The sequence below is a fragment of the Diplodia seriata genome (genome assembly GCF_021436955.1).
Source record: "Diplodia seriata strain FDS-637 chromosome Unknown scaffold_11, whole genome shotgun sequence".
Taxonomy (NCBI): Eukaryota; Fungi; Ascomycota; class Dothideomycetes; order Botryosphaeriales; family Botryosphaeriaceae; genus Diplodia; species Diplodia seriata.
The window spans coordinates 645,264-671,389 of record NW_027117318.1 but is presented as its reverse complement, the minus strand read 5'-3'; the positions used below and the strand labels follow the sequence as shown (position 1 = coordinate 671,389).

The 26,126-nt window shown below is 58.0% G+C and overlaps 8 protein-coding genes across 8 annotated transcripts; 5 read left to right on the top strand and 3 right to left on the bottom strand.

The window, feature by feature from the left end:
• Positions 1–1,478: 1,478 nt before the first annotated feature.
• On the top strand, positions 1,479–5,109 carry SLS55_009925 (uncharacterized protein; the record flags this gene model as incomplete). Its single annotated transcript, XM_066781319.1, has 3 exons — positions 1,479–3,553; positions 3,608–4,329; positions 4,385–5,109. 3 exons carry the CDS (start codon positions 1,479–1,481, stop codon positions 5,107–5,109), a joined length of 3,522 nt encoding a protein of 1,173 aa, XP_066628321.1.
• A 743-nt stretch (positions 5,110–5,852) lies between these two features.
• On the top strand, positions 5,853–7,244 carry SLS55_009924 (uncharacterized protein; the record flags this gene model as incomplete). The annotated part of the gene is made up of 3 exons (XM_066781318.1): positions 5,853–6,054; positions 6,113–6,454; positions 6,508–7,244. The coding sequence occupies 3 exons, from the start codon at positions 5,853–5,855 to the stop codon at positions 7,242–7,244; spliced, it is 1,281 nt and encodes a 426-aa protein (XP_066628320.1).
• A 577-nt stretch (positions 7,245–7,821) lies between these two features.
• Positions 7,822–8,903, top strand: SLS55_009923 (uncharacterized protein; the record flags this gene model as incomplete). Its single annotated transcript, XM_066781317.1, has 3 exons — positions 7,822–7,904; positions 8,346–8,487; positions 8,751–8,903. The coding sequence occupies 3 exons, from the start codon at positions 7,822–7,824 to the stop codon at positions 8,901–8,903; spliced, it is 378 nt and encodes a 125-aa protein (XP_066628319.1).
• A 534-nt stretch (positions 8,904–9,437) lies between these two features.
• On the bottom strand, positions 9,438–11,166 carry SLS55_009922 (uncharacterized protein; the record flags this gene model as incomplete). The annotated part of the gene is made up of 2 exons (XM_066781316.1): positions 9,438–10,626; positions 11,162–11,166. 2 exons carry the CDS (start codon positions 11,164–11,166, stop codon positions 9,438–9,440), a joined length of 1,194 nt encoding a protein of 397 aa, XP_066628318.1.
• Positions 11,167–11,440: 274 nt separating this feature from the next.
• MTG2 (GTPase of the mitochondrial inner membrane that associates with the large ribosomal subunit) lies at positions 11,441–13,063 on the bottom strand (the record flags this gene model as incomplete). Its single annotated transcript, XM_066781315.1, has 2 exons — positions 11,441–12,965; positions 13,059–13,063. 2 exons carry the CDS (start codon positions 13,061–13,063, stop codon positions 11,441–11,443), a joined length of 1,530 nt encoding a protein of 509 aa, XP_066628317.1.
• Positions 13,064–13,517: 454 nt separating this feature from the next.
• Positions 13,518–14,647, top strand: SLS55_009920 (uncharacterized protein; the record flags this gene model as incomplete). The annotated part of the gene is made up of 2 exons (XM_066781314.1): positions 13,518–13,932; positions 13,983–14,647. The coding sequence occupies 2 exons, from the start codon at positions 13,518–13,520 to the stop codon at positions 14,645–14,647; spliced, it is 1,080 nt and encodes a 359-aa protein (XP_066628316.1).
• Positions 14,648–17,321: 2,674 nt separating this feature from the next.
• Positions 17,322–19,270, top strand: SLS55_009919 (uncharacterized protein; the record flags this gene model as incomplete). Its single annotated transcript, XM_066781313.1, has 2 exons — positions 17,322–17,327; positions 17,456–19,270. The coding sequence occupies 2 exons, from the start codon at positions 17,322–17,324 to the stop codon at positions 19,268–19,270; spliced, it is 1,821 nt and encodes a 606-aa protein (XP_066628315.1).
• A 3,291-nt stretch (positions 19,271–22,561) lies between these two features.
• KLP1 (Kinesin heavy chain) lies at positions 22,562–25,970 on the bottom strand (the record flags this gene model as incomplete). The annotated part of the gene is made up of 6 exons (XM_066781312.1): positions 22,562–22,782; positions 23,110–23,404; positions 23,467–25,647; positions 25,728–25,822; positions 25,890–25,906; positions 25,966–25,970. 6 exons carry the CDS (start codon positions 25,968–25,970, stop codon positions 22,562–22,564), a joined length of 2,814 nt encoding a protein of 937 aa, XP_066628314.1.
• Between the last annotated feature and the right edge of the window lie 156 nt (positions 25,971–26,126).

The window sequence follows — 26,126 nt, the reverse complement described above, 5'->3', positions numbered from 1 at the left end:
ATGTAGCATACGGCGAATTAAAGCGCCCCACGGCGATCTCCAGGCTATTTTTGGGGGTCTCGAACATGTCGAATCCAAGATGGGACCAGTGGGAACCAAGTTGCTCGTCAGCCCCATGACGCGAGCGCCAGAGCCTCAATGGCGACGGCCACGCAAGCTTCGTAGGGCTGCTTAGCTGAGATGCTTGGAGGTAGCTCCCCCGGAGAAGCATAGTCCGACCTTCCTGATTGGGCGAGATTTCGCGGGGTACATATCAGCAGCTTCGCCCGGTAAGACGGTCAGCAGCTACGCTCTAGTCAGACCAACACTGCAAGACTCGCTGCATCTCTTTTCTGTCGCCATGTGAGCATGCACATGCTGTGCTCTTTAGCGTCGTCATTACTGATGCGGGGTCAGCGACTGTATGCCCAGAACAGCCACGTCTGTTTACTGTCAGTAGCCACGAGCAACGCATTGCCCGCACTCTCTCTCAAGCTCCGATAACCACAATGATCGTCGCGGGTAGTATTAGAATATGGAGCCATTCACAAAACAGTCAATCAGTGTCAACAGACCGCAGCCGGCTCACTGAACTCAGTCAGCCGCAGGTTGAAGATGCACAGCCTGCCCGTCTGATTCTGCACGTATATTGCGTCAATGTTTCGGGCAGATCTCTTGCGCATCACCCGCAGTTCGCGACTTGGCCCCCAGTCATGGGAAATGGTGATGAAACAGTAGTCTACCCGAGGGGCTACGTTGGGGATCCGATTTCTTTTTGCTGTGAGGATGGGGCCATCTCGTGCGGAAACACGCAATAGTCTGCAAGTTCGGAGGACGCCTGACGAGAAGAAAGCAGTGTGTTCAGCCGATTGTCTTTGTGTTCGTGCGAGATCAGTGGGGGTCATCGGCCCGGTCGATGTTCTGGTCAAGATGGCATCACAGCGGGATACAAAGAACCGAGCCCACTGAAACATTGCAGCCTGCTTCCGTAGGTAATGTAGGTGAATCTATAGCCCGATGCACATGCGAGTCACATGAATCTAGACATAAGAATATTCAACTGCTTACGCTTACTAACTTTCAGCAACTCAGTGGAGTTGGGTCGAAGCCTAAGGCCCGTTTTTGCGCGCATGTCATTTGCTGTTGATCAAATAGGATGTTATTGAGCCTCCGGTGTCAAGCAGCCAATGAAGAGCAAAGCTAAAGCAGTTGCAAGCCAAGATGCCGTTTGCGGTAATACGGTGTCGCGGTGTCGGCAGGCGCTAAGCCCGATTCGGCAATCCGTCCTGAGTCACCAGCCCTGACTTCGCGTGTATTCCCTCGTTGACTCACCTCCACACCTACTCCACACCTGAGAATGCCCCATCGTGCGCCCAAAGCCACAGCTGCGCCATGCACAGCCATGCCAGCCTGCCAGCTATATGTTGATGTCCACCGTCGCACCAACATGACCGACCCAACCACCCAGCAACGCCTTTTCCCGCCCTCCATCCTCAGTCATGGCTAGCCTTTCATCCCACACGATTCCGGAGATAACTTCTCACCAAACGGCTTTGGCCATCCTCCCACCTGCACACCTCGTCGATCATGTCAACACGTTGCGCGCCGCCTACGACAAGGCTGCTCACAAATGGCCTGCTCACATCAATCTTCTCTATCCTTTTGTTCATCCGGATTCAGTGCAATCTGCCACTTCCCTGTTGCGCACCGCCTTGGATAAGCTGAATCTCAACGGAGCTACTTTAAAACTAGACGAAACGGGCTACTTCACCCACAAACACAACAGCACCATCTACATCTGTCCCAAAGAGGACGACGACCTTCGCACACTCCACCAGACACTGTTCAGCCAGTTTTCTCAAAATTCCCCTCCTCAGTACAATCCGCATCTAACCGTCGGACAAGCTGGCAATGATGAGTTGCGCGATTCCTTAAGAGCAAAGGCACGCTTATTACCCGCCATCGAATGGCCCCTGCTTGAATTGGCCGTCCTCGTTCGGGGCGATGACAATGTGATGAGGGTCTCGGCAACAATCCCCATCTCCACTGCTCAGCACTCTGCCCAAGACGCCTCTCCGCGTCTCCTTGCAACATCGCCGAGCCAAGCTTCCAACGAGACAACCTATCACTTTGATTCGTCCGCCACCTCTTGGATTCCGTGCACGACGGTGGAAGCTCCGCAGATGATGCCTCCTTCCTTCAGGATATCCAGCTACAACGTCCTGGTAGACTCCATCTACCCGCCTGCCTGGGAGAGATTTGGCATCCTGGTCCGCACTCTTCTTTCCGAATCCGCGCGCGCCGACGTACTCGTTCTGCAAGAGGTCTCCGATGACTTTCTATGCCACCTCCTCAAAGACGACGAAGTCCGTAGCTTGTGGCCGTACGTGTCTCACGCTCCACCGGATCAAAGAGATGTCGGGCCCCTGCTTAGCCTGCGCAACGTAGTTGTCCTGTCACGCTGGAGCTTCGACTGGGAGATGGTGACCTTTGAAAGGCGCCACAAAGGCGCCGTCGTCGTCAAGATGAAGAGCGTCGGTAAGCTGACCCAATCCGGCTCTTTCCAGCCCCTGGTCATTGCTGGCATACACCTGACCTGCGGCCTTACCGACGGCTCTGTGGCCGCCAAGAAGAGTCAGCTGCGTTCTCTCATGACCCATCTCTCCGGAAACTACGCGGATTGTCCGTGGATTGTTGCTGGAGACTTCAACGTAACGACCTCGACACGGACAATCGAGGATGCCGTCAAGACCCAATCTGTTTCCGCCCAGACGGTCCGGACGCTGAGCGGACTGGAACAGCTGCTTTCAGAGTCAGGTCTTCTGGATGCGTGGGCGGTTGCCCATTCTCACCATGGTCATGGGGACACAGATGTCGATGACGAGGACATTGCCGAGGGAGAACAAGGAGCAACGTTCGATCCGGGAAAAAATCCACTGGCTGCTGAGATTGTCGGCCATGGCCTGACTCACCGCCCTCAGCGTTACGACAGGATCCTACTCAAGGGGGAGGACGCCTTGGAGATCGCCAACTTCAACATGTTTGGATATCCAGACCCAGAAGAGCAGCGTTGCGGAAGCGATCATTGGGGAGTTCGAACGACCGTCAAAATCACGAAATCGCCTGCGTTGGCAAATGTGGAAATTGAGAGTATCTCCACCGCCGTTCCTCCTGTCGGGCTTGACGCAGCATCCCTCCAGAGCTTCGTCGCCCGTCACTCAGCATATCCGACGACAGCTGACACGCTCAAGCGACGTGAAGTCTTTGCTCTGTTGGAGACAACGCTTCAGCAAATCTCTACGGCCGGCAGCAAAATCCCCCTGGTTGTTGTGCCTGTTGGCTCTTACGGGCTGGGTGCGTGGAACGTCGGATCGGACATCGACTGTCTCTGTATCAGCTCCGTCAGCTCGAAGACTTTCTTCACTCTGGCGGTCAAGAACCTCAGGAAAGCTGCCGCTCAAGGTGTACGCATTCTGCGAAAGGTCGAAGCCCACTCTGGAACGATGCTTGAGCTTGACATTCAAGGTGTCAAGCTCGATCTCCAGTATTGTGCATCCGCGAACATTGCGAATTGGTTAGTATTATTCCCTCAATTTGGTGGCCCCGTAACTGACATGAGGCAATTCAGCTGGCCTACTCCTCTCTCGCTCCCTCCAACAGACCCCCTCTTCTCCCTCCCACTCCAGACATTGTCCAAGCTCAAAGCAATCAGAGACCTCGCACACCTCTTGCAATCCACCCCGGACCTCCCCGCCTTCAGAGCGGCCTACCGCTTCCTCGTCATCTGGGCCGCGAGCCGCGGCATCTACGCCGCGCGCTTCGGCTTCCTCAGCGGCACCCACATCTCGCTGATGCTGGACCGCGTCGCCAAGCTGCTCTACCACCGCAACGGGCGCGACGACGTGACGGCGGCGCACCTCGTCTGCACCTTCTTCCGATACTACGCCGGCTTCGACTGGGCCGAGGCGGTCATCGAGGACCCGCTCACGCGCTCGGTTCCCGGCATGGGCAGGCCGTATCAGCGCCAGTACGCCGGCGAGCCCATGGTCGTGCTGGGCTACCACGTGCCGCGCGCGAACATCGCGAGGGCTGCGACCGTCCCCGCCGTCGCGGTCCTCGCGGACGAGTTTCGACGCGCGGACGAGGCGGTGAAGGCGTGGGCGGAGCGGGGCGGCGGTGGTGGTCTCGGGTGGGGAAGTATCGCGGGCGATGCGGGCAACGGTGCGGCCGAGTTTTTGGCGGCTTACAAGAGCTACGTCCGCATCGACGTCCAGTACTGGGGCAAGAGCTCGGTGAAGGGAAGGCAGCTGGTTGGCTGGGTCGAGAGCCGTTGCCCTTCGATGCTTGTCGGTAGGTTATTCCGTTCTTCCCGTTCTTGCGAGGTGCTGACGAGGCTTTTCCACAGATCTTAACCGGAGGGTTCCCGAAATCCACGCCCGCATGTGGCCGATGCGGTTCACGAGGGACACGGGCAACGAAGAGGGAGACCACTATGGATGCTACCTGATCGGCCTGACGAAGCGGCATGATGCCGAGCCGAGCGGGAAGGACGATGTCGACCGCAAGCTGGCCCTGAACAAACTCGACGGCGTTCTGGAGCGATTCTCGGAGCAGATCCGCGGCAACGAAAACTTCTTCGACGCGGCATCTGCTTGGGTTGACGTCAAGCACGTCGGACGGGCGAAGCTTGAGGACTTGGTCGTGGATGGCGACGATTGGGGCAACGATCTGGAAGAGAGCTGGGAGTTCGAGGATGAGGAAGACGAAGAGGACGAGGTCGACGAGGAGGCTGGGCTGGGGGAGGAGCTGACCGAAACGATGACGGCGTTGGCAGCGGAGGCTCCGGCGGGGTCGGGCGCGTCCAGGGTCGGCAAGAAGCTCCGGCCGGCGACGGACATCCTCAACCGACTTCGCTGGGATCCGAACCTGCACAGTGCCGACTACGTGGTCGGCTACGTGGATCGGTTCCTGGGGCCGCGGGAGATTGCGTTGGATCGTTGGAAAGTGGAGCAGACGGACGAGGAGTTCATCCCGCAGCACCGGATCCTGTACTTCAAGCGGAGATCGGACGGTGTCAGGGTTTGGGATCGGGAGGCGAGGCTTGATATCCTTTCCGGGAGTAGCTCGTAGATATAGGGGATAGATACTCTTGTTCCTGAGCTTCGATGCATGGTACGATGGTGATTCAGTCCCACTTCGATAGACCCTGGATGTTGATCCCCCACGTTGAATGAAACAGCCTAGTTCAACTTCGTCCCTATTGAGGGCGCAAGTGTAGCTGAAAGCAAGAAGTCCAAGACCACAAGATGGCTTCGGAGATGGTTCGGACAGACAGCCTGCCGAGAAAGCGGCGCGTGGGCAAGAGCCCCTTGGCAGTGGTGTGGATTACATAAAAACATGGCGGATTCCAGCGGGAGCCAAGACTCCGACAGCGGCGTGGAAGGGGAGGATTTAATAAATGGGATGCGTCCTCGTATCTGGCAAGTCAGACAAAGACATCCAACCGACATGCCCCCACATCGGTGCTTCATCTTGGGCAGGTTTTCGCACGTTCGGCGCAAAGCGAAGCCGATGCGCGGTAAGTGCGCCATGGCCCCACCCGTGGTGCTCCTTCCATCTCTGGCTTCCATCAGATAATTACCCGCCATAGCGCCATCTGATAACTTTATTGGCACTCCAGCCGAGCACCCAACCACGCCGTGGCGCTCTGCGGCCCCCGTGCAACTCTCCCGCCCCAACCCGATATCGGTACACTCTCGTTCCCTCCACTCCGCCGCCCTGTTGCGCAAGCCGTCCGCCGCTTCGTGGTCCATATCTACCGGCCGCCGGTACGTGCGATTTCATGAATCCTGCTCTTGCAATCCACTGACAAAATGACTGCCAGCACAATCACAAACGGCACTCGCAACCCTTACAAGGTTCTGGTCGTCGGCGGCTCCTACGCTGGCCTCTCGGCCTCGCTCAACCTGTTCGACCTGTGCCATGCCAAACCCCCCCGTTTCCTGCCCGACACCCCGGCCCCAACCCAGAAGATCCCCGTCGACATCACCGTGGTAGACGAGCGCGATGGTTTCCGTATGCCTCCCTTCCTTTCACGCTCCCGCCCCAGCTGTCAATTGACACGCCAGACCAGTCCACCTAATCTCCACCCCCCTCGCCCACGCCTCGACCGACTTCGCCCCCAAGGCGTGGGCAAAGTTCGAGGATGTGGCCGCGCTCAGGGCACCCGGCGTGCGCCACCTGCACGGCCGCGTCGTGTCCGTCGACTGCGCCAAGAAGTCTGCCGTCGTCGCCAAGGCCGCGTCGGGCGAGCAGATCGAGGAGCCGTACGATTTCCTCATCGTCGGATCCGGTCTCAGGCGCGCCTGGCCCGTGGTGCCGCAGTCGTTGGACAAGGCCTCGTATCTGGCCGAGGTGGGCGCCCACATCCAGCGCCTAAAGGACGCCCGCGAGGGCATCGTCGTCATCGGCGGAGGTACGTGCGGCAATCCCCCTTGGATCCTGACGCGAATTCTAACACCGAGTCAGGCGCCGTGGGGATCGAAATGGCGGCGGAGCTGAAGCTGGTGCACCCGACGCAAAAGGTCACGCTGATCCACTCCCGCGACAAGCTCCTCTCGTCGGAGCCTCTGCCCGACGACTTCAAGGACCGCGCCCTCGCCGTGCTGCGCGAGGCCGGCGTCGAGACCATCCTGGGCCGCAGGGTGCTCGACACCGTCCCCGTCGACGGCGCCTCGCACGTCAAGCTGTCGCTGTCCGACGGCTCGACCCTGATCGCCGGCCAGGTCGTCAACGCCATCTCCAAGAGCATCCCGACCTCGTCCTTTTTGCCCAAGGACATCCTGGACGACGAGGGCTACGTCAAGGTCCAGGCCTCGTACGCACGCACCTACCCCTTTTTTCTTTTCGACAAAATCACTTTTTTCGCTAACCAACCCGTCCTCCCCAGTCTTCGCTTCCCCGCCGACGCGCCCAACGCCGAGTACCACTACGCGGCCGGCGACATCGTGCGGTGGTCGGGCATCAAGCGCTGCGGCGCCGCCATGCACATGGGCCAGTACGCGGCGCAGAACATCCACGCCCACATGCTCCGGGACATCGCCGGCGTCGACCCCGCGTGGAAGGAGCTCAGCGCCATCCCGCCCATGATCGGCCTCGCCGTCGCCACGAAGGCCGTCGTCTACGACCCCGACGAGGGCACCAGCGACGGCGAGCACCTGCTGAAGAGCTACTTTGGCCAGGATCTGGGGCACCAGAGTGAGTAGTGGAACATCTCTCCCTATCGATATACCTTCTGCCGAGTCGTACGTAGTGTGCTGATCATCGTTTGCAGTCTGTTGGAACTACATGGGCTTGGGCCGGGAGTACGTCGCGGTGGCATAGAAAAAGGCGTGAGTAGGGGGTAGAAAGTAATTGATACGAGCGAGGAAAACCAGTCCGAATCGTGTGGGGCTGGAGAGAGTACTCTTGCAGTAATATGAAGAGCATGGTTCTAAAGATCTAACTAACCCCCGTCTCAAGTGCACATTTCCATCCATTCGCGCTCAACTTTGGTGTGACAGACAGGCCATCCTGGCTGGCGCCACCATGATCACCCCGCGTCAAGCGAACCCCCCACCCCCAGTTACTTTTCACTCTCACACAATCCCGATACCGCAAGTGAGCTGCGGCGGGTGCCCTTGTTGGGAGCGGGACGGTGGCGGCGGCAAAGATGGAATGAATCAATGCGCCGGCTTCGGAATCACTACGCGCTGCGGGTGGGGTGTTTTCCAATCTCCGTCTCGCCTCAGACTGCCCACTGGCTCTCCGACTCTCGGGGTTGTTTGTCCCGTCAGTGGCGATATGGTTGCGGCGGCCGTTGCGGACATGACGGAGATGGCGGAGGTGGCGGAGAACGCGGGAGAAGCGGAGGCCGGGCTGGTGGGGTGGGTGGGTGGGGTTTGCGAAATCGTTGGTCATTGCAGTGCTGAAGTGAAGGCGAAGGGGGCGGCAACAGCTTTGCAAACCTTCCTTCCTCTGGAAGCTGAAGAAAGTGGGTGGGTGAATGTGTCGTGGCTGCCCAGCGAATGCACTGGATGTCACGCAACATGCAAAAAGACAGCCAAAATTGGACAGCAAAAAGGAAAGGACTGTCACTGCCTGGTTCGAGCGAGGAGGACCGGGTGGATGTTATTGGATACTCCTTCATGTCTTTCCATATTAACCCATTACAGACTATGTCCAGGCCTTACTTAATACGCCAGAAGCCGCTCTACCAACCGAGCTAGCGGTGACGAAAGGAAAGCGGGTTTGGATGACTTATAGCAACTGGCGGGGTCTTCACCGCATTCGACCGTTCTCCACCACATTTACGACGCATGCGATAGCCTCCATCATGTGCGCCCTCCGGTTGCTGTCTTCAGAATTGCTGATGCCGTCAACAATGACGAAGACGGTTCCGTCCTCTGGAAGCCGCAACGGGAGCTCCTCGAATACTCTGCAGAGACTGTGGATGTTGTCGATATCAAGGTCTGCGCATACATGTTGCAGATGAGACTGGGCCGTCTTCTGTCCGTGTTGCCCCTACTGCTCCAAGAGTTGGAGGATGAGGTATAGCATCATCCTGCAAAGGGCTTGCGTATGCGTCTTTCATCTGGTTGGTGTGTTCGCTACAGAAGAAGGCCAGCGGCAGGATCGGAGGCCCGAGGGCACTGGGCTCTTTCAGAGAGAGGCTCTTCACCAGGGAGGTACCGGTCGTACCCGTAAGCCTTCAAAACGTCTTCTTGGCAAAGGTCCGGGTCGAGATGTCTCGGAACTACTCACTGCAAATCATAAACTATTTCGACGTTGACTTGATCCGCGAGATCGATCAACAGACATGCCAGGAGCGAAGCGACTTCGATGACCTTGTCATCGATAAGAAGATCAAGAAGCTGGTGCCCTGACTCGAAGAAAGCAGCACAGAAGATGGTAAGCAGCAGCAATGACAACATCAATGAGTCTGATAGTGATTAATTGTAGGACAGAGAGCTTTTCAACCATGCAATCTCTATTGAATTCTATTTGGATTTAAGAACATCCATTACTTTGTGCATGCCATAATTGTGCCATGATACTTTAGATGCCCATGTGGGCGCGGAGAAGGCCGTGACTCTGTGACTACCTCTGAATATTCCTCCCACGAATACACAATACAAGCAAAGACTATGAACCTTGCTTTAATACTTTGGATACTAGTTAACCATTGGTAGCAAAGCTTCAAAGCAATCTGAAAGCAAGTGCTGCATCGGTAGTCGCCGCACGAAAAGTCCCCAGTACACTTGGCTCCGTTGCCTCATCGCACCCTTTCAGTAAGAGCAACTCCCGACCGCAACATGGCCGTTCCGTCGTTTCCAGCAATTCCTGTCCAGGTGTGTTTGTTATGATGCAATTCAATGGTCTTGTCTTGGCCAGGGCCGTCGGTGAATTCGCCCTTCTCATCAGTCGATGCTTTCAAGAAATCTTATGTACGCCGCCCTGTCATCTTTATCGATGCTTGGATCACTCCACGAGAAGTAGTAGTCTAAACCTTTAGGGTCATCCTCCTTGCGTTGGCCTGCTGGAATGTCGAGGAAAGTTGTCTGGCGAAGTTCGCTGAACTGAGTGGCAATCTTCTTCCTCTGTTTTTGCTCCTCCTTCCATTCATGGAACAGGTCGTTCGAAGCTTTCTGAAAAGCCTTTTTGTCTTGGGCATGAACTGCTTGGGCGGCCTGTCTGAGAAACCTCTGCGCGTATACTTGTGGTGCAAAGCCCATGAGCCGTCTCACGATCTGCTTGAAGTTCAACCACGTCGAGAGCGGTATGGGATTCTCGTTCACCGGAGCGTTGCTTCCCAGAATGACCCTCATCTCCTTCTTGTATGCAATGACCTCTTGCCATGAGTCGATCATTTCATCCTGTATGTCTCCCCACTCCATCATCAGTTCTATGAATGTACCGAGACCTCCAAGCTTCAACTCCTTGACGTTCCGAAGAGCCTTGAATGGCTTCAGCAATGACTGGGAATCCTCGATGTCCGGCGGGTCATCCTCGAAATCCTCTTCCAGATCCCAATCCACCGTGATACCGAGGTGGTCGAAGCCACCAGACCGACTGAGTTGCTCTGCCAGCCAGCGAACATTATCAAAGGCCTGGCTCTTGTCGTCAAATCCGAATGGGTGGGGGAATTCCTCGTGGTCCATGTTGTGCCAATCTCCACAGCAAGGGCAGATTGGCATGTGTTCGAACTTTGAATCAATATGGATGTCGAGATTTTTGATCCTTTGGAAGACACCAGCCGTGCCATTTCGATACGCAAGGTGGTTACGACAGAACATTCTGGGATATTCCTGCAAGGTAATAGTGTTCGCGGTAACGAGAAGACTTGGTACTATTCCGTCCTTGCCTCCCGGGGCGATAATTGGCTTGTAGAGCATCTCCACTGCTTCGTCGAAGATGGTGCGACAGGACAGCAAGAGAGCCAGGTACCCACGGGGCTCCTTGTCTGTCTGATGCGCGCTCAGCTCGCAGTCATCTTTCTCGGACTTGTGACAGGCGCAGTTTGCCTGACGACCCTTTTTGTCGGGCAAGACGTAAGCGTAGATATAGAGGCGGATCTCTGTGGGCAGCCCAAGCAGAGTTGCTTCGGATCTTGGCTGATGCGTTGCTGCACGCTCATGCAGACGCGAAGACCGGCGACGCCCGGCGGCGAGCTGAGTGTTCTCAGCCATGACTGAGAGTAAACAGGTTAGCAAAGGTGCAGGTATGAACCAGGTTATGAGAGATCGATACCTTTCGGTGAGTCAGCCCTGAAGTGGACGGTGAGATCAAGCCAAAAGCTCAGAGGGTGGACGAGGCGGTGCGCGCATGCAAGAGTTGAACTGGGGTCGGAGCCTGGGAAATAGTTGAAGTGGAGTGGAGCAAATGCTGCGGGAAGGCGCTGCAAAGTGTTTGCCGGCAGGTGTGATCGTCTGTCCCGCGGAGGAAGGTGCGCGTCGAAGCCCCGACGCGTCTACTCGCGTCAAACTTTGGGTGCCTTACCAGGCACTAGTAGCGCTTTCCTGCTCTCTAGGCTCACTCGGAGTGCAAACCCTCGCTCCCTTCTGGGCAAGAGCGGTGGGGAGCTTTCACCTTCAAACTATGTGCATAAAGAGTGTGGCGGTAGGGCGTGCGGGCACGCACGCACCCCATAAGGTGATTGTCACAAGCCACGCAATTGCGCGGGAACAAGATGAAAACCCCCATAAATGTCGCCGTGGCCTCTGGTGGTTTGGGCAGCTTTGGTTTGCTATGGAGCAAAGCATCATGCGTCAGCTTAGTCCATCTCTCAGTCCACTTGAGCTGTAACGATCAATTACCCACTGCATGAACAAGGACCACCCCACTAGGAGTACCTTCAATAGATTAGGTGAGGTTATCGTCACTTGAGTGAATATATGCCAAGCTTTCATCCATCTTCTTGATCTTACAGCTCTTCCTCCTCCAACACACTCACAACCAAGTCCTTGACTCTCTCCGTCCCACCACTCTCACCATTGATCGCACTTATAGGCAACGCCTCGACTCTTTTCTTCCACGCGTTCTTCTTTCCACTGGGATGCTCCACTGTGCCCGCTCCCACGCCAGCCAGATACAGTTGCAACTCTGCGAATTTCTCTCGAGTGCCTTCCAAATCCGCTTTGGTCGCCACCACGAACCACGGCTTCGCAGACATGGGCGGCAACGCCAGAGGTTCAAGGTCTAACGCCGCCGCCGGCTCGAACATGCCCGAGTTGGAAAGCCTTGGAGTAGGCTTCTCAGCCATCGATCGCTGCGTCTCGGCGTTGAGCTCGTGACCGCGCAGCGTCTCGTACTCGCCGACCTCGCGCCAGAGGCTCTTCAGCGTGGCGACGGGGTCTCCCGCGGCAAGGTCGACTACGAATGCCAGGATGGCGGCACGCTCGACGTGGCGCAGGAAGCCCAAGCCCAAGCCCTTATCCAAGTGCGCGTCTTCAATCAAGCCAGGAATATCGGCGATGGTGAAATTATCGCGCGATGCGGCGCCCCGGCGCTGACCGAGACGCGGACGGCCCTTGTGGTTGTCCAACACGACAGTGCCAATGTTGGGCTGAAGGGTGGTGAAAGCCCAATTGCCGATGCGGGCGCGGCTGTTGCTAAGTGCGCGGATGAGGGTACTCTTGCCGGCATTGGGCAGGCCAACCAGGCCCACGTCTGCGAGCAGCTTGAGCTCGAGCTGCACGGCTAGCTGCATGGGATCCAGTCCCCGTGTAGCGAAGTGTGGCCGCATTATGGTCTTGCTGACGAAATGCGGGTTTCCCAGACCGCCAACCGCACCCGGAACAAGCAGCAGCGGGCGTTCCATCGGCTTGTCCAAGTCCAGCCTGATGGGGCCCTGGGGAGCGGAGTGCGCGATGGCAGAGCGCTGTGGGCCGGGCAGCTTGGGCATGTCTGTACGCGTGAGAAGCGAAGGAGAGGCGCCAGGGTACAGCAGCCACTTCTCTGGGCGCACCTGCTGTGGTACCTCTTCCCCGGCAGCCTTCTGCGCCCGCCGCAACGCTCGCTCCTGCCGTATCCGCTCCTGCTCCTCTTCGACGGGGTCGTAACGCCAGATCTCTCGCACCACAGTGCCAACGGGTACGGTCAAGAGGACGTCCCCGCCTCGCTCTCCGCCTCTCAGCTTGCCTTGGCCATTTCTGCCTCGGCCAGCGCGTATCTCGCGACGGCGCGCCAGCTTGTGGAGAGATGTCTCGCCGCGGACGGCCTGAATGAATATGTTGCCACCCGTTCCGCCGTCGCCACCGTTCGGAGGTCCTTCTTCGATGTACTTCTCTCTGAGGAAGGAAATACAGCCGTGGCCACCGGGACCGGCGTGGAGCATCAAAGTCGCTTTGTCGGCAAACGGAGTGATCGCGTAGGAATCGGGGGGAGGATCAAGCGAGCGCTCCTCGGTTTCGGGCTGAGACTCGATGTTGGATTCATTGTGGAGACTGCTGTAGCAGCGCGGTCGGCGTGCCCGACTCAGGCGGAAGAGGACTGGACGCGCTGAGTGCAAGAAGGCGTCGGGGACGGATGGGTAGAGAAACGGCATCAATGTCGTTGCGACATGCTGGACTCGAGCTGGCGGCATGCAGCTGGCGGAGCGGAGGCTCGAGCAGGGATCGTAGGTCGAGGAGGCGGGCTTGGGCGTGGGCAGCGAGGGTAGGCAGCATTGGCGTCGACGGCAGCCAAAAAGTCCAGCTGGGGCGGGCGGTGTTTGGTTGCCTCAGGCAGCGGCGCTGCGGTCTCGGGCGGGCCCATGCTCTAGCCCATGCTCTAGCCCAGGCTACGTTTCCGGCCGTCCCCGCGGCCATCAACCACCAACTGGCTGACGCGTGGTCGTACGCTGAGGCTCGCTTTCGCGCATCGCTCATGCACGGCTGACATAGCTGACCCACTCCCCGGCGTGCGGATTGAAACACATCACTGACTGCGCAGCTGCTGACCTCCCGGCCATCTCACCCGCTCACCCATCACATCACAAAACCACAGCACCCATCAGGAAAATGGCGCCCGGGCTCGCGAGCCTCGTGCGCTCCCCCCTGCTCTGCCTGATCGCCTTTGCACTCACCCGTCTGTCGAACAGCTACCTCAGTGACACCTTTGCTCACGTGCCCGCCTCTCGGCTCGTTCATTCGGCGCTGTCGTGGATTCTTGGGCTCGGCGCCCTTCTCAGCTGCATATCTCGGTTGAATCAGAAGCTGTCCGATTTGGCGCAGAACAAATGGCTGTGGGACCCCAGGTCAGATCCGTTCATGCGATTCCAGACAGAGGCGGAGAAGTGGAACTGGCCCGAGGAAATTGCAGTCATTACCGGCGGTTCAGATGGCATTGGATCCCACGTGGCCGAGGGACTCGCGTCGCATGGCGTGAAGGTCGCGATTCTGGATGTCCAGCCACCAACCGAGCGTATCAGGGACTGTGAGTCGAGCCTGGGCTTATTTTGGACTGCGTCACTCATTTGCTTGCAGTGCCCAACATCCATTACTACGAATGCGATGTCAGTAGTCAACCCTTGGTATGGGATGCTGCCGAAAAGATCCGCATGGCTCTTGGCAAGCCTTCCATCCTCATCAACAACGCCGGCATTGGAAGGCCGTACACGATCCTGGACCTTCCTCCCGGTCGGCCTCGAGATGTGTACAGCGTCAACGTGTTGAGCCATTTCAACACGCTTCAAGAGTTCCTCCCCGACATGCTCGAGCAGAAGAAGGGCTACATCATGGCCGTTGCCAGCCTTGCTTCTTTCTGGTCGGGAGCTGCCATGTCGGCCTATTCCTGCTCGAAGGCTGCGGTGTTGGCGTTGCATGAAACACTCAACCAGGAGCTGAAACATCGGTACCGTTGCCCAGAGATCAAGACGGCCATCGTGCATCCCCACTTCACCAGCACAAAGTTGATCGCAGACTTTGAGGAGCATCTGAAGAAGCGGAAGAAGCCAGTGCCCCTGCTCCAGCCGCAGGACGTTGCGGCGGTCATGGTCAAGCAGATCTTGAGTGGGAAAAGCGGACAGGTCTTCATTCCGGAAAGCACCAGCCTCCTCATTCCATTGGTTCGCGGCCTGCCTACCTGGCTGCAAGAGTTCTTGAGGGATTCTGTTGCTAGAAGCGAGGCCAGCTCGGAAATTGGCAAGTGAGTTCTAGCATCTACAGATGGTCGGTTGGGCTGCGAAAAGAAGACATGTCTGGGAAATAATCCTGCTGAAACTCGCATTTCGATACTGCAATGAGGCACGAGCATCGGCCCCGGGCGCTTCAAGTCTGCTTCCATTCAATTATTATGACTTCCAGATAAGGATAGTTGAGGCTCTAAATATCTGACAAAGTGGGTACGTGCGTTGGGGCTTGAGGTTGGTTGCCCTCGTATCAACCAGGCCGTGGGGGATTGAGGCCTTGTCCGTACGGTTTGGATTAATTATTCCTCCACTCTTTATTCCAACATTAACATTTCAACTGCCTCCCAGTATCTGCTCCTACCGCTGCAACACGGAACGACCAGACATCAAGGTCGCGCGTTCAACAATGACCAAATTTCGTCCCGGCTCAAGGAGGAATGTCGTCGGCGCTGATGGATGCCGCCGCAGCAGGCAGGCACCAGGCATCGAAGACAAGAGCGAAGCAGGTGCATGGGCCCTTGCACGTGGCTGGGCGAAGATGTCGTGCAACCAGTGATTCCGACCGAACTGCACAAATGGCGGGCACTGGTCTGGCGGGGCCTGGAGCTTTTTTAGCAGAGGGCCAGCCTTTGTGTGCTTTAGGCAAACCTGTCGAATCTATTCTTGGCCGCGGCCTTAACCGAGGCGATGCAAGCGGCCGGTGTGCCGCAGCGGGTGTGACGATGGGGGCCATGGCCAGGGAGCGACGTCAGCTCCGCCCCGCCCAAATAAGGTACACAACCAACAGTGGCATTGACTACGGTGCAGTTTGTCCATTGTGCTGTTGGTATATGTTGCACGAAGCCGCAATGCCTCGATCAGAAGTCTATCTCAGCCGCAGGCCCCGTCGTTCTTTCGTTTCGCCTCGAGTCCGCGCTGCTCTTTCCCTTATGTTTCAAGCCTTTTCCCAGCCGTGCAGTCAGGACAACACAGTGATGAAATGTGGACCAGGTTCTGCTTGCGCGTGCTCTCGGTCTCGTTTGTTCTGAAACCTCTTACGGAAGCCTCACCGTGGCGGAGTGAGTCCATGTGCTGGTCAAGCAAGCCGCTGCAGATCGCTGATGATATCCAGGAGCGCCCTTCGCCAACACGTCAATTGGGACCGGACCCTTTTCCTCACATCAGGAGAGTGCATCGGGTAGTCGAGGATCCGCGATCTCGTTGACGAGTGAAGTGGGGGCATATACGAGCGCGCACCCGTCGACACGAGTCTCGTGGCTTTCGCCGAGCGATGCACACTCGAATTCCTTGATCGAAGTGGGCCATGCAGCGCAGAACGTGACGGCGGCCTGCTCTGGCCGTGGCGACACCGAACCATGGCCGCTTCCCGCGACACAGCGGCCAATGGCGAGCGCTTCGCCACCAGCCCCCCAGTCTTACTCAGCCACGCCGTCATCCTCGACGAATGGGAGCCGCGAGATATTAACAGAAACGGCCGCGCAAGTGGACGGCGCTGCTGCGGCTTCTGCCTCTCCTGCGTTAAGCATAACACCTGCAGATCCCTCTATAACTCCTGCCCCGGCACCAAGCCCGCAGTCCTCTGCGGAAACACTGCAATATTCGCTCCCGATACAGCCCCCACCCAATTCATCCGCCCGGATCTCAGCCCCGAGCCTGTCTCTTGTCGCCCCTTACTCCAACGGCTCCCGGCCCTCGTTTGCGTTTCCATCCGTAAACTTCTCCATCCCCTCCACGTTGTGGTCTGTTTCAACGGCTATCCCACTCGCTTCCAGTGCAGATCCGTCGCCACCGTCCACGCCAGGGTCCCCGCCTATAGGCAGCACCGCCACACCCTCGCCCTTCGCCTCGGCCAACGTGGTAAAGAGCGCTGCTGTGGCCACGGCTACGGATGGAGCCGAATCTTCTTCACGCCTGACGGCTCCGGGCACCTTCAACTTATCTTCTCCACATGCATCAGCACTGTCCACCAACACCCCGGGCCATGGGGTAGCGACGCCCTTAGCCACTTTCTCCACACAATCCAGACTTTCTAATATCACGCTCGCTGCCGCAACGGCTTTCTTAATCTCGCCAAGCATGGCTCTTTCGTTCCATCCCACCTCGGCGCCTTCGCCCTCTGTTACTTCTGCCTTGCCGCCGTCCGTTACTGCTTCATTATTCCCTTCCGTCCCGACTCTTTCTGATAATACCATCTCGCCCGCGTCGACAAGCTCTCCTACTTTTTCTCCAGACAGCGCCAGCATCTTTGTGTGTGGCGATCGCGCATTCAGACCGTCGGAATACACCTGCTACGATGATTCGACGCTCTGCCCTGTACAGGGAGGTGGTCGTCTCGAGTCCTGTGGAGGTTCCTGCTACAATCCTGGGCTCTACGGTTGCATGGATAACGGGCTTCAGCCCATTGTCGACGGCAAGCTTCCTGATGGCATGACGCCGTCCAACACAATAGCGGTACCAGCCACGCAATGGCCAAGCAACGTGCCGACTCCGCTACTATCCGCAGTATCAAGCAGCAGTCGAACTTCTTCACGCACTTCGTCGAGGACATCTTCAACTCTCTCCACCTCAACCAGATCCTCGACCACGTCCTCTAGCACTTCATCGACATCCTCGTCCACTCCGTCAGCCGCGTCATCAACTTCCTCGGCCTCCGCATCATCGTCCCCAACCGCCGCCCCCGCCGACGACGACGACAATGGCAGTGGCCTCTCAACCAATCAAATCGCCGCCATCGCCTCAACCTCAGTCGCCGTTGTAATCTTCCTCGTAGCCGGAATCTTCCTCTTCCGCCGCCGCAAGACGCAGGCCGCGCAACGCTCCTCGCAACAGGTCTACCCCGAACTGGCCTACCTTTACGACCCACCCGTCCCAGGCTCCGACGGCAACGGATCGCGCGGAGCACTAACGCCGGTGCAGCCCCCTGGTGGCGGGCACAATCCCGTCGGGCCGTTCGTCGTGGGCAATCCAGGGGCCAGCAGCCGCGATGGTGTTGGTGGTGCGACGGCAGACGGCGGTGGTACGCTAGGCGCAACGATGCGTGGCGGAGGCGGTAGCGGCACCAGTAGCGGCGAGTACGACGACGACCAATACCAGCGCTCCACTTCGCCCGAGGGCCGCTCGGCCGGCAGTCGCAGCAGCAGCGTCGGCTCCGTCGTGTCGTACCTTGGACCGGCGGGGAGGCCGCCCGTCATGGGCGCGGCGGCTGCTGGTGGTGGCATGAATGGATCGAGTTCTGGCTCGTCGAATGCGGCCCTGCTGGCTGCTTCGGCCGGCAGGGACAGACGTGCGGGCGACAACACTCCGGCGCCAACACCATCGAGAGCGGACGACGAGACCGGAGCGCGCGGAGAGGAGGCACGGCCGTTCCTGACCGCGGCCGGGGCGGTAGCAGCAGGAGGGTCTTCGGGGGCGTCGTCGAGGGACGTGAGCGCGGAAAGAGAAGTGAACAACACTGAGGGCGCAGCACAGGCGACGCACCAGCGAAACGAGGGCGCGCTGTGGAATGGGGACGAAACGGAGCGGGAGCTGGGCGCGCGGCAGCACGAGCAGCAAGTCGAGGAAGCGCGGCAGAGGCGAGAGCGGGCGCGCGCCTTTCTCCTGCAGGCCAAGGAGCGTCAGGAGCTGATCCACCGCAGCCCTGACACAACACCAGCATCCGCGGCAGCAGCAGCTGGCGCCGCAGCCGGTGCCGCAGCCCTTGCTTCCAGAGGCCAACAGCGTAGGCTGTCGAACCCCAAGCTCCAGCGCGTCTCGTCCGGAAAGCAGCAGCAGTGGTGGCAGCAGTTCCCCCAGACCTCCCCCACCGCAACCTCTCCCACCTCTCCCACCGGCCGCTTCCCTCCCCCCGCTGCCACCCATGCCAACAGCAACTACAACCCCATCTACCCGCCCATCTCGCCGACGTACCCGCGCTCCGGCCCCATCCTGACCTCCCAGCACATCGAGGCCAACCGCCTGCAGCAAGCCCAGCACGCTCGCGCCACCGCCGCAGCCACCTCCCAAGCGCCCACCGTCACCGCATACCCCACCTTCCACCGCCCGGGGCCCAACTACCCGCCGCCGTCCAACTGGCCGCAGGCCACGCCCACAAACTACTCGTACACCCACGGCAACGCCGCCGCCATGGCCGCCGCCGCCGCCAACGCCCGCGGCCGCCCCTTCTTCCACCAGAACACGTCGTACAACCCGCCCCACCGCGCCACCATCGACAACTACTCGTCTCTCGCCGGCGCCAGCAGCGCCTACAGCGCCGCCTCCCCTCCCATCGTCGTCAACCCCCCCGCCCCGCGCCGCGGCAGCAGCGGCAGCATCCACACCGCCATCGGAGGCGTGTACACGACCATCCCCGAAGAGGAGGGCCCCGCTCCCCGCCCGCAACAGCAGCGCCCGCAACAACAACAACAACAGCGCCAGCGCAAGCAGAGCCTGACGTCCATCATGCGCCAGATGAACGCGCTGGACGAGGAGGACTCGGACCAGGGCGACGAGGGCCAGGGGTTCCTGCAGGCGCCGCGGCGCGTGTTGAGCGTGCGGAACGGCGCCGTGACGCCCAGCACGGACGGGGAGGAGGAGGACGCGAGGGACGGCGGGGCGAGGAGGCATGGCCATGGCCACGGACACGGAGCGGGGAGGAATCTGTTGTGACGATGACGATAATGATGTTGATGTGAGTTGATATACTTCGTCGGTTGTGTTTTTATTTTCATATCTTTTGGAGGGCCTGGGAATGGGCCCTGCGCTGAGCATTTTGAGATGGCGTATACACTGTTGGGTATTTACGAGGCTTGGGACAGGATATCTGGGCATTTTGGCGGAGTTCTCTTTCAAGTTTTTTTTTGCTCTGTTGCTTTCCTGACGAAAGCGGATAATGGTTTGGAAACGGAAAAGATACCAGGGATGGGTGGGAATGGGTGTATATGAGGCTCCATTTGATGAATGTATGCATAAACGCAATCAACTCGAATGTTCGCATTGTCAACTGGGAAATGTGGCTATGTATGTACCTTCAGTGAAGCTATAGTGAGAGATGAGTTAAAGGGTATCGACTTCGCGCGCGCCGTTGAAGGTCGCTGTTATTCACATCTCTCATTGCCATTCCCCGAGTCTAAAGTTTCGGAACGAGAGAGCTCGCGATCAGACGATGTCTAGCAGGGCGGTAAGTGACCGGCGATCTTGCGCCACGCACATGCACACGGCACGTGATATCGCGGCCAGAACGCGTTCCATGATGGTCGCGGACTTGTGAGCAGCCCTTTTCGCCATTCTCTAGATTTACCGAAGCTAGAGCATCTTTCACACGATTGCTCGCATGGACGGTTTGCATGGGAGAAATCTCAACCAGACCACCGACTACTTGGGCTCTTCCAGAGTATGTTCCAGCCCAGCAATATCCTCTGATGGAAACGCTTTGTGTGCCAGGGAGAAGTCGACTTACAGATCCACATCATCGCCTAATGATGCGGCTGGGCAGGTTCAGCAGCTTAATCTCGTATTGCTGAACGCCCTTTTTGACTTCGGGTAATTATTGAGACTCGCATTCTCTCTCAAGCGTGTCTTTCTACTCCCTATAGAGAAACCCAGCTGGTGCATGGAGATTGAAACGGGCCCACACTGGCCACTGGGCTTACAAAGTGGCAAGCGCGGTCTGGAGGAGAAATGCATTGCGGACGGCGAGAGTCAAGTAAGCGTCCTCTTTTCTGCGGCGGTCTTTTGCTCTTTGGGTTGCAAAGTAGATTATCTTGCACTCTCTATACTTATCACAACATGAGCAGGACCAACTTACTAGAGCCCGCTTCTTTGATTTTCTCTCCCAGCCTACTTCTCGCGGCTGCCTGGGAAGACAGCGCCCCGCCATCGCTGAGTCCAACTGAGGAGGCATAGTTTCGAGATGATGATGGTCCTCATTCTGTAAGTCCCTCGCCTTCTCTTCAGCATCTCGTCCTCCTGCAGACCTCCCGTACTTCGGGAAAACGATGGATTCCGTCAGACATGCGGACTATAGCCAAACATATCATCATCATCGCTATCGCATCTTTCCAGTTCCTTCTTCAATCAAGCAAGAGTTTCCAATGGCAGCAACCCGAGCGCCAGGAAAGGCCAACAGTTGCTGCTAAAAGCTGTTGTTGAATGACCGAGTGCGCCAAACGGGGATGTAGTAAAAGACGAGTCTCAATCTGCCGTCACAGTTATATACCGACACAGATGGTCCGCGCACTTGGGCATTGCCGAGGCCGGAGATGCGCGTGATGCAATAGTACAGAGCCCTGGCTTTCTTCTCGGCAGCTCGTGACCAAGAGCTTGGATGCTGGTGCCCCATGCGCAGCACATGTTGGGCCGCAATCGGATTGAGCGGTGACCAGCATGGCCCGCAGCATCAGCATTGTTACGTTCTCAGTGGTGCGGTTGACATCACCGGTGGTAGAGCAAAAGGGGAAGTCACGCGGACAACATCTGTCCTCGAAGCGGCCACCCTCTGCAGCGGAACCAAAGACTTGAGATAACGTCGACAATCTCGTGCCGCCCTTCAGCTACGTGAGAGATAATACAGTTCCACCAGGAATTGACATGCACATCGCCGAAGGAGGGAGGGCAACGCAGAACGCAGCGAAGAAGTCGATTTCCATCTAGCGCAAGCTTCAACACCACATCCTCATCCATTCTCCTCGAAAAGCGGCAGAATGACGCGCGATCGCATTGATCTTGTCAAAAGAAACGCTCAACAAGCGCAAGAACCCATGAGGGATGACGCACTTCCAGATGGATACTCACCGAGCATGGAAATCAATGACAAACGGGACGTGAATCATCTCATCTACGTGATACAGATAGCAACAAGGTAAGAGGGGGAGGAGGATTTACATGATCGCGGGAGGGAAATTTTTCTTTCGTTGATGGGGGTGTTTATGATTTGGGGGGGAATATAACGTGAGTGTGGCATACATATAGTAATATAGAAAAAAAATGAGAGGATGAGGGTGATCGAGGTGGTGACGAAGATAAGAGGTGTAGGAGGCCGACCGGATCGTAAGTTCTTTGAGAAAAACGGTGTAGGATGAAAAACAACACAAAAGCCAAAAGTCTAGTCAGACAAATGCCGCCCTTTCCCAGTCTTTCTCTTCTTTTCCGTTCGAGTGCCGCGTCTTTCCTCCGTTTGTTGGGTTGTGATGATGACGAAGAGAAAAAGGACGCCGGTAGATATGCAAACACACCGATTCTGGAACAGCGAACAGCAGGCGGGAGGGAGAGAAGAAGGGATTGAGGTTTGAGGCTGATACGAAAACGAGCAACAGTCAACCCGATATCCAGCTCAGAGCATAAAGCACGCACATGAGCATGAACAACCCCAGCCCACCGCCAACCAGCGCTAACTTCATCCTCCTACCCCTCACCACCTCCTGCCGCTGTCGATCCAGCTGCAGCAGGAACAGCCTCCGGCTGCCCGCCGAGCTCGAGCGCCTGTGCCCGTAAGGAAAAGCCACGCTCGACCTCCTGCTGCTCCCACCACCACCGCCACCGCCACCACCACCGACGTCTTGAAAAGAAGAGCGAGGAGAAGAAAAAAAGAGATCTCGTACGGCAACACCGTCCTCTACAATCGTCATTTCCTCGAACCCACTCGATTTCCTGTAGTGTCTTGTTGTAGAGTCGTCACCTTCATCATCAGCATCATCCGTAATGCCCATGCTTAGGTCCTTCCAGTCGTCCAAATAGCAATCGTCAAACCCTGGCGTTTTGGTGCCGCCAGGCGAAGAAGGCACCGAAGCAGTCAGCGGCGTATACGTGCCTCTGCTCTTCCGGTCCTCGTAGTCGTCCCACCAAGAAAGTCGTTTGCGCCCGCCACCCGAACTGCCAGTCGTCGCCACGGGCGAGAACGGCGTCGAGAAGGAGCTAGTCGACACCGAGCCGCCCGACGACGTCTTGATCATGGCAGCCGAATTAGGTGCGCTGGTTGAAGAACCACGAGCTCCGCTTCGGCTGCTCAGGACTCGCAATTGAAGCGACGGGGCCGGCCTCTGCGGCAGCGCCGCCGCCGCGCAGAGGCTTGGCGATGCGAGAGCCAAAAGGCAATCCGGCGCCCCCGGAGAGAGGGCTGCCCAGTCCTCGGGTCGAGCCGACTTTCGCCGCCTCGAGCCGCTCCTTGACGGCCGTGAGCTGAGCTTCGAACCTGTTGCGCGGGCGCCCCGAGCCGGGGCTATAGCGTTAGTCAAGTGGGTCTTCGTCTACATAGTTACTGCTATAATTTGAATGGTACGAGAGACGGGGGTTGTGGAGGGGCGAAGACGGGGATGAAGTAGGCGGGGGATTAAAGGGAAACAACGGCGGCGGCAAGGATTGGGACGCAAAATGAGTCGAGGACAGGGACGGGGGAGGAGATGAGATGGGGTTGCTGGTGGTGCGAGAGATATATGTCTTGTAGGAAATAGATTGATCGGCATGGAAGAAAAGTGGGGAATGTAGGGGAGAGTGCAAATGAGGAAGAAAACTCGGGGTCGAAACGTGCCTGTGGTTCGCCGCCGTGAGCTTCTCCTGCGAATCCTGCAGCAGGTTCTCGAGGCTTTGGATGCGCTCGTTGCGGGCAATCAGCTTGCGCTCCGCGATCGCCACCTCCTTCTTGAGGCTGCTGTTCTGCTCCACCAGCTGGCGCTGCACGACCGTCAGCTGCTCGAGGTTGCGCTCCAGGAACGCCATCTTCTTCTGCTGCGCCCGGTTGTTGGACGTCCGCAGCACGTTGTTGTACTGCTCGCGTGTCTCGTCGAGCGAGATTTCGAGTTCGACGACCTACCCGGAAATTTGCCTATTAGCTATAGAGCATCGACTGTTATGCAACTGAGATGATATACCCGTTCACACCGGTTCTGCAGATCACGCATGAGGCTCTTCTTCATGGCGTCAAACTCAGCAATCTGCTGCTGGACCGTCTTGCCGTTGACGGGCGCGACGCCGTTGGCACCGTTCACCGCAGCACCGCTCTTGAGACGCTGCTCGGCATCTTCCACCTTGGACTTGAGATCCTTAACCTCCTCCACCTTGCGCGCAAGGTCCGCCTTGAGCTCGTTAATGAGCTCGGCCTCGCCGTCCTGCCTAGAGGCATATGCGTCCGCAAGACGCTGCTTGACCTCGGCGACATCCGCCTCGCTAAGGTTGCGCTCGAGCAGGGATTCGTACTCCTGCTGAACGTTGTTAAGCCGCTTCTCGAGAGCCTCACGGCGCTTCATGTGCTCCTCGTCCAGCTCGCTTCGCTCCGAGACGGAAAGCTCGGCTTGGCGGACGATGCCCTGCGTCTCGAGCAGCTTCTGCTTGAGGTCGCGGAGAGAGTCGGGCGCGACCACCTCGCCGTTGCCGCTGATCTCGAGAAGAGCGTCAACCTGCTCGACAGCCTTGCGGATATTCCTCTCGTTGTCCGAGAAAATCTCGCCGCCGAGGTCGAAGCCGGCCATCATCTGGGCCATGCGCTCGGCCTTCTTCTTCTCCTTCTCGTCCAGGATGGCGCTAGTCTCCTTCGCGCTCATCTTAGCGTCGAGAAGCTGCTGCTTGAGGTCGTCAAGCTCGGCAGTGAGCTCTGCGTTGGCTTCCTTCAGACCATCCATGGTGATCTGGGCCTCCTTGCCCTCAAAGTTGATCTTCTCGACCTGCATCTTGAGCTCGTTAATCTCGGTGTTGAGCTTCTCGTTGTCCTTGCTGGTCTTGGTGTCATGGTCCTTGAGGAAGGACAGCTCTTCCTTCGCCTCCGCGAGGCTCTTCTCCGCCTTGACAAGATGAGACTCCTTCTCCGCAAGCTGGTCCTGCAGCTCGTTCTCGCGGCGCAGGAATTCCTCCTTCTCATCCTTCTCGAGAACAGTAGGCGTGCCAGCACGCTCGAAATCCAACCGAGAGTCCGGTCTCGATGGCGTCTCAGACCGCCTATTGGCCACCCGGTCCACAGCCGAAGGCGTCTCTGAACGCTCCTTGGGCGGGGCCGCCTTCTTGGGGGGCTGGATCTCGATGGCAGGCACCCACTTCTCCTCGGGCACGGGCTGGCCTGCACGCCACTGGTGGACTTCGTCGTGCAGTGAGGAGATGTAGGTCTCGAAGGTGGTGACCTGAGACTGAGCCTTCTTGAGCAGGGCCTTGAGTTCCGCCGGCGAGAGTTCCGCATTGACCTTGGCCTTGTTCTTGATGGACTTGGCACGCATACCGAAGCGTAGCGTGCTGAGGGTTTCAGAGTCGTTGTAGCTGGAGGGTGAGCAGTTGATGACCAGGGTTGTCCGGGAGTTACCACCAAGAGATTCTTGCAGGATACGTGTGAGCTTCGAGTCACGGTAGGGGACGTGGCTGGATTTGCCGTCGGTGAGGGCGTTGATGACCATGCCGAGAGCACTCAAACTCTTGTTGATCTTCTTGGCCTCCTCGAGCGTCTGACCACTGGCACCCGTCTTGCCGACCTTCTCGGAGCCTGCCAAATCGACCAAGAACAGCTGGCCGCTCTTCGCAGAGCCGGTTTCGACGTTCTTCTGGGTGACGGTGATGACGAAGATGGAGTGGGAACGCGAGGACTCGGCGTTCATGTTTGTTGAAGAGACAGCTCTGGCGTTTCCACCTCTTCTCATGACCTCGTAGACCTCTTGCACGCTGGACACGTAGATCTCCAGCAAGCCCTTGACGTAGACGCCCCTGTTCTTCTCCTCGTGCACCGGCAGGTTGTCGTTCTGCGGGGCGAGAAGATCGCGAATCCTTTCCATGTAGATCTCCATGTAGCTGACCCTGACGGTATACTCCATGTTGCCCGGGCTGGTCAGGATGCTCGCGAAAATCTGCTCGACGATACGAGGTATTATACCCTTGTTGTCGTCGTCCTCGATGTCCGAACCCATCATGGTGAAGGACTTGCCAGCACCGGTCTGGCCGTAGGCGAAGACGGTTCCGTTGTAGCCATTGAGAATGTCATCAACGGTCGGCCTGATGGAGTAGTCGAAGATTTCGTGCTGCCTCGAGGTCATGCCAAAGACCCGGTCGAAGGTGAAATCGCCCGAGGCCTCGTTAGACTGTCATTGCGGTAACGCGTCAGCGCCTGTCCCGCGGATGAAGGCTGGGCCTGTGGGGGAGCGATTGCTCGGCGGCGTACCTTGATGCTACATGTGTCTTCGGACTGGAAGGAGACGATGGGCTCTCCTCCGCTGGCGATTTCGATCTTGTTCTGCGGGCGAAACCGCGCGACGACTGTCGGCAGGCATTGTCAGTGGGGAAACGGAAGCAGTGCGGGCTTCGCGGGGTGGGCAGAACGCACCCTTGATCGAGTTGGAGCTGGATGGCGGCGGTGGTTAGCACGCGTCCCCTGGACAGACGGCATCAGGGAAACTTACGCCATGGTTGCGGTGACGGGGCAGCTGAGGCCCGGCGGCCGTTGTGGTTATGTGTCTTCGAGACGCGGGGGGCGTGGCGGTGGTTGTTCACTCGCGGGCGCTCGGATGTTTTCCGCGGTGTCCAAGGGATGGGGGAGGTGATGCGCTGGCGGTGTAGTGAT